At 42.4% G+C, this 13,454-nt stretch overlaps 1 protein-coding gene across 9 annotated transcripts in view; it reads left to right on the top strand.

The window, feature by feature from the left end:
* The window catches only part of LOC110982507 (meiotic recombination protein REC8 homolog), a 388,761-nt gene that overhangs the window by 46,324 nt on the left and 328,983 nt on the right, over positions 1–13,454 (top strand). For all 9 annotated transcript variants that reach the window (XR_015427552.1, XM_087145215.1, XM_087145210.1 and 6 more), the window contains exons 4-5: positions 4,962–5,058; positions 6,390–6,504. Coding sequence is in view for 8 of the 9 variants with exons in the window: in XM_087145215.1 (XP_087001341.1) it covers positions 4,962–5,058; positions 6,390–6,504 (212 nt within the window). In the remaining variant the exon portion in view is untranslated. The remainder of the gene's footprint in view (positions 1–4,961; positions 5,059–6,389; positions 6,505–13,454) is intronic.

The raw sequence follows: 13,454 nt of genomic DNA, 5'->3' as shown, positions 1-13,454 counted from the left end.
TAGCACACATCATGCACAGAATGTACAGCCATGAAGGTCATAGGTCAACCCAGCTTTGTCGGAGGTCTGTGTGTGTGAAAAACACCCCATGTACAGTACCTTGGCTCCTGTCAATGCTCGATGTACCCACTTTTCGTCAACAATTTCCCCCGTTGAGTTTGGAATCTGTGAGGGTTTTTTCAAGAATGATTGATGATAAAACAAATTCAAGAAACGCAGCCATTTACAATTGCCGCCTTTCGATTAAAAGCCATGCATATCACAGGATTGGTGGATGCGTTCTTCATGTACATGTACATGCATATTGTTTTGTATTTGTGCTGACATGCTTTGCCAGTTGCCGGCCATGATCCAGCATTATGATTATGAAACTATGTGACACTATGAGAGCAAGGATGGTGTTGTGTTGTAATGAAAGGAATGCACCTTGCCCTTTTTTCAGTCACTTCAAGAGAACATGATAGCACTTTCTGTGTTCCTATTAGCCTTGCTCAGGTTTGTCTTATATGATACCCATATGGGCTAGCCACACAGTTCCCATATATGGGGCATGTGCCTAGGTTTCTCTCATTATGATACCCATATGGTGTGCCCATGTTTTTCCCATCATGATACCCATGTGGATACGACCAGGTAATTCCTATGCAAGTGTGCCAAGGTTTACCCCATCTGAAACCCGTACGGGTCAGCCCACGTGGTTCCTATGTAGGAGTGCCCAAGTTTATCCCATATGATACCCATGTGGATCGGCCCAGGTAGTTCCTATGTAGGAGTGCCATTTTTTTCCCCGTATGATACCCATTTGGATCGGTCCAGGTAGTTCTCATGTAAGAGTAATGTTTTTCCCGCATGATACCCATGTGGATATGCCCAGGTAATACCCACGTGGGGTATATGTGCCCAGGTTTTTCCCTTTATGATACCCATATGGGCTAGCCACACAGTTCCCATATATGGGGCATGTGCCCAGGTTTCTCCCATTATGATACCCATATGGTGTGCCCATGTTTTTCCCATATGATAACCATGTGGGTAGGCCCAGATAATTCCCATGCAAGTGTGCCCAGGTTTGTCCCACCTGATACCCATATGGGTCAGCCACGGTAGTTCCCATGTAGGAGGGCCCATGTTTTTCCCCTAATATGACCATGTGGAATGCCCCAGGTACTTCCATTTGGGCGTGCCTGTCCTTTTCCCATATGGATAGACCCAAGTAATTCCCAAGCAAGTGTGCTCAGGTTTGTCCATCTGATACACACATGGGCCAGCCCAAGTAGTTCCCATGTGGGTGTACCTAGGTTTTTTCCATATGATGATACCCATGGATCAGCCCGAGTTGTGTCCAGGTTTGTTCCAATACAATACAATACAATACCCATATGGGCCTGCCCACAAACTTCCCATGTGGGCGTACTTGCATTTTTCCCTTTTGATACCCATGTCGATCAGCCCATGTAGTTCCCATGTGAGTGTGCCCAGGTTTAATCCATATGATTCCCATATGGGACAGCCCACGTACGTAGTTCCCATATGGGTGTGCCCATATTTTTCCCATGTACTACCCATGTGTATCGGCCCAGGTATTTTCCATGTGGGTGTGCCCATGTTTTTCCTATATGACACCTATATGGGTCGGCCCATGTGGAATCTCATATGGGGTTTCCCAGGATTGACCCGTATGAGATCTGACCCAAATAGGTCAGCCCATGTAGATCTTGATATGAGAAATCCCATATGGGCCCTATATGGGATAAGCATGGGTCATCCCCCTTTCCCAGATGACCACGTCCCCCTGGTTTTTCCCATATGGGCCCCATATAAGCTTGCTACCTGGGCACATCACGCAACCCTGTGAAAGTTAATTTATTGATGCTGTGTGAGTAGGATTGTGTACAGCTTGAGTAGTTGCTATGTGATCAGTGCACACACACCAACCTGCACAGGATGACCACCTGTGGGGATTGTTTATGTTTTACCAGAGTCCTCTGGTGGGGGCTACTCCCTAGCTCATTAGTATGTATTAAGATTTTGGCCCACTACTCATTGTTCAGAAGGACAGTGGCCAGCAATTTTACTGTTCTGCTTGGACTGCTGCAAATATTTAATCAGGTGGATTAGGAAGCAAGTTATCCTTGACTAAGGACCCTGTTTCCATTAATAGTGTTCATTACTCTGTTATTTCCCTCGACTAGGAATTTGTATTTGAGAATTTTCAGGACTTGAAACTTGACTTCAACTTGACTGAATCTTATGTTTAATAGTTTCCCTTTTAGCTTTTGCTCGTTTCCACGTACTATCTAGGTAATTTTACGTTTACTTATTATTTTTACTTCTTTGGTTTTGTTGTAGCTTGCCCATCAACCCTTTTTTCCATCAAATAAACTTGTAAAAATAACTCCTGCATCACACAAGCTTGGCTTGAACCTGCAGACAGTGCTTGACCTTGGTTTGACCGGGTGGCGAGTGTGCTTTGCCTGTAGTTTCCTCAACTCAAGTCCAGTTTCATACTATGCTCAAAACTAGTGTAGCATTCCATTTTGACCAGTTATGAAACCACATTTTCCCCCTTTGATTGCTAAAATCGGTGCTCAAATACCCGAGTTACGTTAAATCTTTGAGTTGTGTAGTCATTTGTGTGGGTCACAACTTACTCAGCACGCATGAAAGCCGCCTTGCAAGTGCATAAATAGTACTATGCCATAGAAGTAGTTTCTTATGATACATCATAAAATGAAACTGAAGTATACGAAAAATAGATGCTTAATTACCTGTGTTCACATTCTGACTTAAATCGTTCACAAATCCTCAATGAATCTCATAGGTAATTGATAACGAAGTTAAAGTCAGACTATATTTTCTTGTGGACGTAGATGGTGCTGACGTTGCCAAATACATTGGTTACATGAAAGGAGGATCAAAGAACAGTAACTTCGTTGTCAGAATTCTGCCCCCTTATTGGGAGAGCGGATCATAGTATGCACTTAATTTGTTGTCGGAATTTTTCCCCCTTATTGGGAGGTCAAATCATAGTTCACACTTAACTTTGTATGGGCTGATTATAGTACACACTAAACTTCAATGTCGGAATTCTGCCCCCTTAATTGGGAGGGCAGATCATAGTATGCATTTAGCTTTGTAATCAGAATTCTGCCCCTTATTGGGAGAGCGGATCAAAGTGTGCACTAAACTTCGCCATCAGAGTTCTACTTCATAATTGAGAAGGCAGATCAAGGTATGCACTAAGTTTCGCTGTCAAGTCGCTTCTTCAACAAAATGATCTCCATAGATATTACTCCAGAATGTCTTTTAGGCAACCATACCAATGTTTTGTCTAATCATGGAGGAAGAGAAACATTCCTCCATGGTCTATTTCATACACATTGAATGCCTTTGTGAGTTTTCACAAGTTGTTGGACTCAAATGATATTAAGAAATTTTGGTAGCTTATTTTACATGTAGGTCTATAAGCAATACTGTTTTTTATTTCATTAACATTTGAGCTGCTGTGTAATGGCCCACAGACACCTTGTAAATTCCACAAACAAAACAATTTTGTTTGAAAAGGCTTACGTTTTATTTCATTTTCATTCCCGCTGATGTGCATTATCACAGGCCTAACATTTAAGTCTGCAGCCACTTATCTGTAGGTTCAACATAACCCCTTTTGACCAAATTTGCTCACATGATGATCATCAGGAGGGAATACTTTAATTCATCAGTAGACAATATTTCCATCTTTTGGGGGCCGGACTTTACAAGTGCTCCTGATGCTGTACATAACGAGGAACCAGGGTCAGCGTGATTTATCGTTGGGTAAGGGAAAGTGGTTCTTGTTTTTTTGTTTTTTTGTACTCAGATCAGTCTACCTTTCAGATTCGAAAACGGAAAAATAGTTTTTCATTTGTAAAAATCTGGGATCCACCAAAAAGTAATTTACCGATATAAAAAACTATTCTCTGTCCTTGAAATTTGTTCTTTAAAATTTGTAGACCAGCTTATAAAAAGGCCTGCATTAGGTTGCCCTCTAAGACACAAGTACTCTGAAAACAGTACTCGAGTACCAGTACGAGCACTACAACACTGGGTGCAACACATGAGATGCAAAGTTAACGAGGTGCAGTTGTGTGTAACTAAACTGGAGCTTGGCAGAACCATTGGAAATTCCAAACAGAATGGTTACGGTAGGGTGTATTGCACATCTCACCATTCAGACTGATCTGGCTGTGGTTGAAGCTGTTCCGGGCCATCATGGTGACAAGCAACAGCTGGACAGGGCTAGTGGTACATGTTTGGTCCAACTGCACTGCCGCTAATGCTGCATTGTGATGAGTGCAATGATTGAATCCCTACACTATGCACCATTGGCTCAGCTTAAAGACAGAGAGGACCGGGCTAGTTAGCAGGATCAGAGTGGCGAGGGACATGGGGGTGTCTCACCTGGCAAATGGTTCAGACATAGGGGTGATGGGCCACAATGCTACAACTCAATCCACCAGCTAGAATTTCCAACATGCCAAACTGAGCAGAGATAACACAAAGACAAAAGAGTGAAGCAACACGCGATCACACCAGAATGCAGCATGAATAACTTAATTCAAAATTAGAATTTTTGCTACATTTCTCTGTGCATAGCTGAGCTAAATAAGAGACCCTGGGAATGCAAGGCAATGAGAATAAGTAAAACATAGGGGCGCTAGAGTTTCACCATCGAGGTTCGCAGGTGCACCACAGTATGTACCTGTACATGTACAGGTAGGGTAAACACAGTGCAGGAAGCTATTATCTACGGTAATGCTATCCTTTCTGCACAACACCTAAAATGAACACAGGAAGCAATCCATTGCCAATTTGCTACTTATGAATAATTTGATTATTTACATTTGATAATGCCATGAAGACATAAGTCAGTTCTTTTTGTTTTTGAATGTCACTATTGGTTTTTCTTTTTCTTTCAAAAACAGTTGAAGTTCGAGATCTATACATGCGATTTGCTTCAGCTAAACAGATACTGCAAGCCACTGAGGAAGGGACAGACTTGGCAAAGATCCGGATGCAAAAGTATAGCAAGGTTTTCCTTTGATTTCATTTGTTTTTAGCCCAAGACAGTGCACACATAATCCACATCAAGGGAATGTTAACACATGTTGGAGTAGGGTACTGCTTTAAAACATCATGACAGAGGTTTTTCACAATAACTACCAGAGTTTTCAAATGACGCAGCAATAATAAATGACGTAAGGCAAACAAAATAAGGTAACTTGACGGAAAACAATATTGGGGGCAACTACATAAGGAGATGCATGTACATATACATATAAGTCTCACCCAATGAAGGTTTTTAGCTGCAGAGATATTAAGGTGGAAGGCTTGCGGTAGCACTATGCAAGGATACGATCTCTTTTGTGAGTCTGTATGGTTCTGAAAAGAACGGCGAGGAAACTCAATGTTTTGGACAGTATGCTCTGTCCGTTGTCAGGAGACTAAAGAGATGCTGACAGAGAGTGGGGCTTATAAGCTAACTGGGAGCACTGGAGAGTGATGGATCCTTCTGTGTAGTCAGGTGGAATGACAATGTAGCTGGTGGATCCACCTGGGTACTGATGCATGTCAGTAGGTCATGGGCTGTGGCCTGAAATCTCCAAACATCCCACAGTGCCTCAAGACATCGGCTTCTCCATCAGCGACATCTGGCAGCCCCTGCTCACCTCCCGGTCTGATGGGTCCTCTATACCCTAGCCCTCCCTTCCCCCCCCCCCCGCCCATGGGTCTCCTATACCCAGGTAACCTTCCCCCGCCACAGCCCATGACCAACTGACATGCATCAGTACCCAGGTGGATCCACCAGCTGCATCCTTGTTCCACCTGACTACACAGAAGGATCCGTCACACTCCAGTGCTCCCAGTTAGCTTATAAGCCCCACTCTCTGTCAGCATTCTTCAGTCTCCTGACGACGGACAGAGCATACTGTCCGAAACGTTAGTTTCCTCATTGTTCTTTTCAGAACCATACAGACTCACAAGAGATTGTATCCTTGCATGGTGCTACCGCAAGCCTTCCACCTCAGTTGTCTGTCACCATGAATAGCTTGAAATCCCATCTGCAGAGATATTGGTCTGCCAAAATTGCTGAAAACTTAATGTGTTGTGTAACTTGATAACATCATCTTACTGATTGGATTAAGTATATACCTTTAGATTCTGACTGTCTGCTGAGTTTGACAGAAATCAAGGTTTAAAAAAGGAAGTGTTTATGAAGTTTTGAAGTAGAGGCCTTTGAAAAGACCAAAACTTCATTGATACTGGCAGTGGGCTGAATGAAATGCAAGTCTGTCTGAAGGCAAAGCTTAAACTCACTGTTGAAGTCAATTTTAGATCCTTCTGTTTTACAGGACAAGTGGATTTTGTACGTTGCAAGACCCATTAATTGACATGAGGGAATCTGATTTTGGAGTAATGCGATTTCAAGATGAGAGAGCTATTGACCCTTCTAATTTGCCTTACATTGTGAGTATATTACTTAGGCACGATGTCAAAAAGATTAAAATCAGCATGCTGCGGCTCACCCCACAGTGCCAAGGGTCAGCACTGCTGACCTATTTGGGAATCCTGCATAACTAAAGGTACAGATTTGCACAATGCTTTCACGGATTACTACATTCGGAGTACTTGTTGCCAGCCGCGGCGTGCCGACAGTATCAGACACTCATCTGATGCCAGCAATTTTCACTATTAAAGGCGTTTGCTTTCTGTTGGAAAAAGCACCTTTGAATGTTGTCCAAGAGGTTAAACAAAATTGTGGAGTTGTCACAATTAATTGCTCACTCACAAGAAGGCTTTTGGCTCATCAGTTTTTACAGAAAGTCTACATGCCACACATTTTTCTGTTACTGTGTATTATTTCTGTATTTGTTAAGGAGGTCTGACGCCTGGCATCTGTGTACGCTTTTGACTGCCCTCCCAGTTTGTTGAACCATGGTTGAAAATTCTCAGTGGGATTTCCAGGGTGGAATTGGGTCAAGTTGGACACGCACAGGTCTATGGCGTGTCACTCTTGGTCTTTACTCCTTGTGACTCCCATCCATGAACATGCATGCGGTCAACAAGAACAGTAAAAACATAAACCACATCGCTGTATATTAAACTACAATAACGCCATTACAAAAAACATGCACATTCTCAAGGTTAAGGTAGTGTTCTCTGAAAGGTTATTTATCACAGCTATCTAAATAATAATCAGAGTCAGCCTAAAGGGCTACAGAAATAAATAAGAATGTGTGGAAGAGAAGCAGGACTCTCAGACCACAATCCAATCCACGAGAATCCCAAAAAGTAATGTTCTTTACATATATTTCGAGAACCCATGCGCATGTAAATTCGCATGGCATTCCAACGTAACCTGTGCATAACACATGCAAACTTGCTGCAGAAATTCACTAACTTAATCCCAATAATTGCCTGAAATAACTCTGAAATATAAAGCTAAATGCTTACCACTTTTCCCCTTCCCCACTGAGGTTACGATTACATCTGTGAGATGACTACATTCTTCATGTATGGTGTGACAGGATATTTTTTTCTTACATTTTAGTGAGCTTTAATTCCTCTGCATGGTCCCCCATATTTTCTATTAAGTAATGCAACAGATGGGGAGACTCTTCCAAGTAAACCTCACGAATAGGCAATTAGGTAAACCACAGACCATTTCCTGTGGTGTGGTCTACTGGTCAATGTCGCTCATCTTGCCACATCATCATTCGGATAATAGCCTAATACATGGACACACACACATGTATTCTCTACTTGGGCTATCGTGACACCCAGTGCACCAAGTCCTAAACTTACAACTGTATATATGTTCAGAAAGTTCCTGTGAGGATTCTTAGGTGAGTTTACATTTTTTTTCCATATCTTAGGTGGAGCTTCTTACTGCATATTGTATTTTAAGTGCATACTAAAAGGTCCAGAGAATAGATATTTTGCTGTGAAGATTTCTCAGGAAGTTTCTAGCTACATTCACAATTTCCAGTTTCTTGAAAAAGGACTTAGGATTCGTTGACTTCTAGTTTTTGCATTGACTTTTGGTTTTGTCCAATGTATATAGCTGCACTGGAGTCCTTTCAAAGTAAAAGTACGTTTCTAGTGTTTGGAAGACTTGGGATCACATTGTTATTTTTGGTTTGAGTTATTCTGCTGTTTGACTTCCTATGTGTAAGTGAAGGGTCAAGTTATTTTAATATGTCACACTGTGGAAGTATTATTTTCTCGAAATCTTGATCTTGAAAAAGTAGAGAGGATTTTCTTTGCCAGCAGCAATGATACAGTTTATGTTTCTTTGCATTAAATCATGAAAAGTCATGCCATTTCAATTATTCTGTATTTCCTTTATGTATGCGTGCAGAACTCTTAATGTTTGCTAAGGAATAGTTGTTTGCCAGTCTTGTTTACTAAGGTGGAAACTTTAATGTTGTGTAATTATATGTAGCCAACTCTTAGTTTTATTGTATTGCTCAAAAGACTTTTAGCGATGATATCGATATTGTGGTGCTGAGTAGCTATACTGCATAGACATACTGTGGCGATAATTGATATGTGGTCACTACACCATCTCTATGCCGTGGGTGGGACAGTTGTGCATTCCAATGTCCTGTAGAGTGTTTATGAACACCAGACAGGAAGCTTAATTATTGTCACCTGTTCCTTGCTCATTAGTATGTATTAGTCTTTTCTACTGCAGTGTTGGACAGTGCAGCAGTGGCTAGTGAATTGTTTATTTAGGGAGAGGCAACTGAGCCAGGTACTATAGATCTTGTGTGATGTAAAGATAGAGGCCTACATGTAGCTCATGTAGTTAAGGAGATTAAGTTTGAGGATTTTGCATTTTCATCTGCCAGAACTGTACCCAATGAGGTACACTGTTATGACTTTGGGGAAACTATATTATGTTTTCGTTACAGAGTAATAGCAGTTTGCCTACTGATTACGTGCATCATTTTGATTCGATTTTAGAATTTACTTCAGATTTTTCTTCTTTTTTTTCTTTGTTTCCGTGTAGCTACTGTACCAACCTTTTTTCTAATTATAAATTCTGAGTAAATAAAAACTTATTGTAGCCACTAGAAAAGAACATTTTGCCATCACAAAAGCGTCGTAGACAGGATCAGGTGGTTTTTTCTCAGAAAAAAAGGTTGGTGCAGTAGCAGTTGCAGAATGGAGGAGCTGCAATCACAGCTCAAGGCCCTCACATCAAAGTTGGAGGAAGTGGAGAGCAATGGGAAAGCTACCAAGATTGTTGTGGTGCCAAGGGACAGGGCTACCAAGCTTTCGGGACGGCCCAGTTCAGAGAGAAACCCTGAGGTTGTTGAATGGGCAGAGGACATGCGGAGGCTCACAAAGGACCTCACTGGTGCTAAGGGTGTTCAGCTTGTTCTTGACCACCTAACTGGACATGCCCAAGATGAAGTCAGGCTTTGCCTCCCAGAAATGCAAACGAGGGCAGAGGATGTCATTAACTGGATTTTGACAACATACGCTTGCCATGAGACACCATCGGCTATATGGAGTGACTTCTACAGGAGACAACAGCGCCAGGGAGAATCTTTGCAAGATTATTCGCTGCAGCTCATGAAACTCCCTGCCGGGTAGAGCTGGCATCACCCAAGGACTGTCCCCAGATGCAGAACAAAGACACCATCTTGTGTGAGAGGTTCACTACTGGCCTGGCTGATCACTCACTGCAACGAGATGTATGGGGGTATGTCCAGGAACACCAGGACGTGAACTTTGCCACACCTCATCTCTGCCCGTGTCAGGGGCTGTGTCTGCTCGTGTAAGTTCGGACTATCGACAACTTCACCAGCGTCTGGACCAACAGGCAGAACAGCTTCAAGCAACCCAGGCAGCTGTGGATAAGCTCTGCCAGCAGTTGGCTCATGTGCTACAAGGCCCTCAGCCAGTTCCATCCATGGGAGCCATGCAGAAATTCAGTGGCCTGACATGCTATTCATGCGGCGGGTTGGGCCATGTGAAACGAGTTTGCCCCAGTGGAAGAGGATGCAACCCAAGACCAACTGGACAGGGCCATCGACCAACCAGCAGTGGCCAGACATCGACACCCCATAGTGACTGGGTGGAAGCAGCTCCCTTTACACCAGCCACCAGTGCAACAACCTTCATGCCCGCCACCCAGGATCCATCTCCAAAGATCAGTAAGAAGTCCCCAAATGCCAGCCCTCTATCGTAAGGAGCCAAATGGTGGAGGGTAATGATGGCTCAACAAGTATAATGAGACAGGAGGTGTTTGACAGAGCAGTCACCAGCAGTCCAGAAGTCCCTATATTAGTATATGGCAAGGAGATTCCCTTCATCTTGGATACTGGAAGTGAAGTGACTGTTCTGCTGGACACCCTCTTCCAACATCTGAAAGCTTGTGTGCCCATACGAAAGGATGTGTGGAGATGGTTGCCAGTCTATGGGGCCAATGGCCTTGACATTCCCTATGTTGGATATGCTGAAATGAACATGGAGATCCTTGGGGTTCAGCTCAACCAAGTGGGAGCACTGATCTCTTCATGTAACTCTGCATCCAGCTGTCAGAAGAACCTTCTAGGGTCTAATGTGTTGTGGGAGCTAGACACAGCCATGAAGGAGCAGCATGGGAGGCACTACAGGAAGAAAGTTGAAGAGATGGGAGAAATGCAGTGGGCTGGTGCATTGTTTACATATGACCTCGAGGAGCAACATAAGGCCAAGGCATCATTCGCTAAGGTTGGAGGCCGGGAACCACTGTGCATACCTGCTCACACTGCACGGATTGTCACCTGCATCACTAGACAGGTAGATACACAAGTGGTGGCAGTCCAGGCCATCCACGGGGAGTCTAACCTACCAAGGGGAATAGCAGTTGCTGACACATACGCAACAGCCAAACGAGGACTGGTTCCAGTCATAGTGGTGAACATTAGCGATGAGCTGATGTTCACCACTATGAGCATCAGCTCCCACAACACATTAGACCCTAGAAGGTCCTTCTGACAGCTGGATGCAGAGTTACATGAAGAGATCAGTGCTCCCACTTGGTTGAGCTGAACCCCAAGGATCTCCATGTTCATTTCAGCATATCCAACTTTCTAATTGCCTATTCGTGAGGTTTACTTGGAAGAGTCTCCCCATCTGTTGCATTACTTAATAGAAAATATGGGGGACCATGCAGAGGAATTAAAGCTCACTAAAATGTAAGAAAAAAATATCCTGTCACACCATACATGAAGAATGTAGTCATCTCACAGATGTAATCGTAACCTCAGTGGGGAAGGGGAAAAGTGGTAAGCATTTAGCTTTATATTTCAGAGTTATTTCAGGCAATTATTGGGCAGTATTTGCACCATGCAGGTTGTGTGTAGTAAGTGTATTATCTACTGTACATGTAAGTAATTGTATTATTTTCCTAGTATTACGGGGGTCCATCCGTCCGTCGGCCTGTCGACCCATAGACCATCCAATCAGTCTGTTAACCCTATTTTATTGAGGAGAGCTTCAATAAATATTTTGTCAGTTGTAGAGTAAACAACAGAGACAGTGTCGTCGTTCGTTAATCGTAGTCGTATCAGTGAGAACCTTGAGCTTGCGGCGCAGAAACCTATCCGGCAGCCCAGCCAGATAATACGACATTAACAATCCTTGTTGTGGGTTTACTATTGTTATGTTAATGAGTAGCATGAATAAGGAAATCCCTCTCTAACGCAAGGCTTGCCGCGGTGCGCCAATGTCCATTGTCAATTTTGGCCACAGAGCAAGTCCTGTAGAAGCAAGTCCCAAGTTCTAAGCAAGGGATGGTGGGAGGGAACCCAGAAAAGTGTCTGAGTTTTTGAAATGTAAGCTGATAGAAAGTTAAGCCTGAATTTTACAGTCTGAGTACAGTCATTATCCTACATCCAGATCCGAAAACTATTCAGTCTGCCTTCAGCTCAAATAGATCTCAAAGTCCAGTGAAATGTGTTAAGTACCATGTGAGCCGGAGACACATGTACATTGTACTACAAAACTATTTCCTAAAGGTAAATTTTTAATTTTGGCAGAGGATCGACAACATTAATGACGACACTCTATTTCAAATAAATTCTCTGAAGAGCTTTCATTAAAACAAAGACTGACAGCCAACTGACTGAATAAAATGTATATTTCTGCGAGGTAATGGGGCCAATTGCCTTTTTAAGGAGCTGCATCTGTTAATTGACAAGGCCTGTCTCAGCATTTCTTTTTATTTATAAACCTAGACTACGTGTGGTTTTTATTTTTCCCCGTCCCACCGCGTAATGATGCCAAGCATCCAACCCACTGAAATATTACTTCCCCAAGCAGCATTAATGTAAATCTGGATCACGTGTGGTTTTAATTCTTCCCTGCCCCATCACGTTCTCATTATTTTCATTCCACACCTTCAATCCACCAAAAATATTAATCCTCCCCATCTCAGTATTTCTTTATCCAAACCTGGATCACATGTGGTTTTAATCTTTTCCCTGCCCCACCACATATTCATTATTTTTATTCTGTGCATTCAATCTGCCAAAAATATTCCTCATTTCCATCTTCCTTCATGCTCAGCTGTCAATGCTCTAATCGCTGAGACATAAAATAGAGAGAAAAAGAAATCAATCGCAATATTACCATATTCTTATTTATTATTGGTTGTAAAAGTTGAAGCCTGATACCCAAATTATCAACTAAGGGTAGTGTCAGCCATTGGCTGGAAATGAAATTCTGCAATTACAATGACATCATTGATTACATTCCCCTTACTGTAGTTGGCGCTTTTGACAGAAAGGTAGAGAGGAGACAAAACCAGTTAAATTACCAGAGGGCCCGAATATATTCATTGGGTATCAGTTTTGGCCATGCTGAAATTTATTCCTCCGCCTTGGAAATATTTTTTCCTGGGCTCAATTTTCTGGCTAGCCTTAGAATGTTTTCTCACACTTAGAAACTTTGAAAAGTTTTTGTTTTTCTCAGACTCGGAAGGTTTTCCAAAGACTCAAAATATTATATGCCGGACCTAGGAATATCTACAAAAATTTTCTCTGGCCTTGCAATATTTCTTCCTGACCCACGATATTTTTCCCTGCATCAGAACAAATGTTTCACCAGACTATCAATTTGTCCACAAGACTCAGAACTTTTTTCTCAAGACTCAGAATATGTAATCCCAGCACTCAAAAATATTTTACAGAGCTCAATACATGTACATGTATATTTTCTCCTCCCCTGTAGTTTTCCTTGTCATGGATATTTTCCCTGGACTTTAAAGAATGTTTCACCAGACTACCAATTTTTTCTCAGGACTCAAAATATTTTTACTTCGCTCAAAAATATTTTTCTCCTAGATTTAAAATAATGGATGCTGGATTCAGTAATATTTAACTGGACTGTGGCCTCGGAATATTTTCCCATTGGAGCAG

This window comes from Acanthaster planci, linkage group LG13 (genome assembly GCF_054643075.1).
Source record: "Acanthaster planci isolate LZ-2023a linkage group LG13, COTS_SCS, whole genome shotgun sequence".
In the NCBI taxonomy this organism is placed as follows: domain Eukaryota; kingdom Metazoa; phylum Echinodermata; class Asteroidea; order Valvatida; family Acanthasteridae; genus Acanthaster; species Acanthaster planci.
The sequence above is the reverse complement of the archived record's forward strand: the minus strand, read 5'-3'. Positions and strand labels throughout refer to the sequence as shown.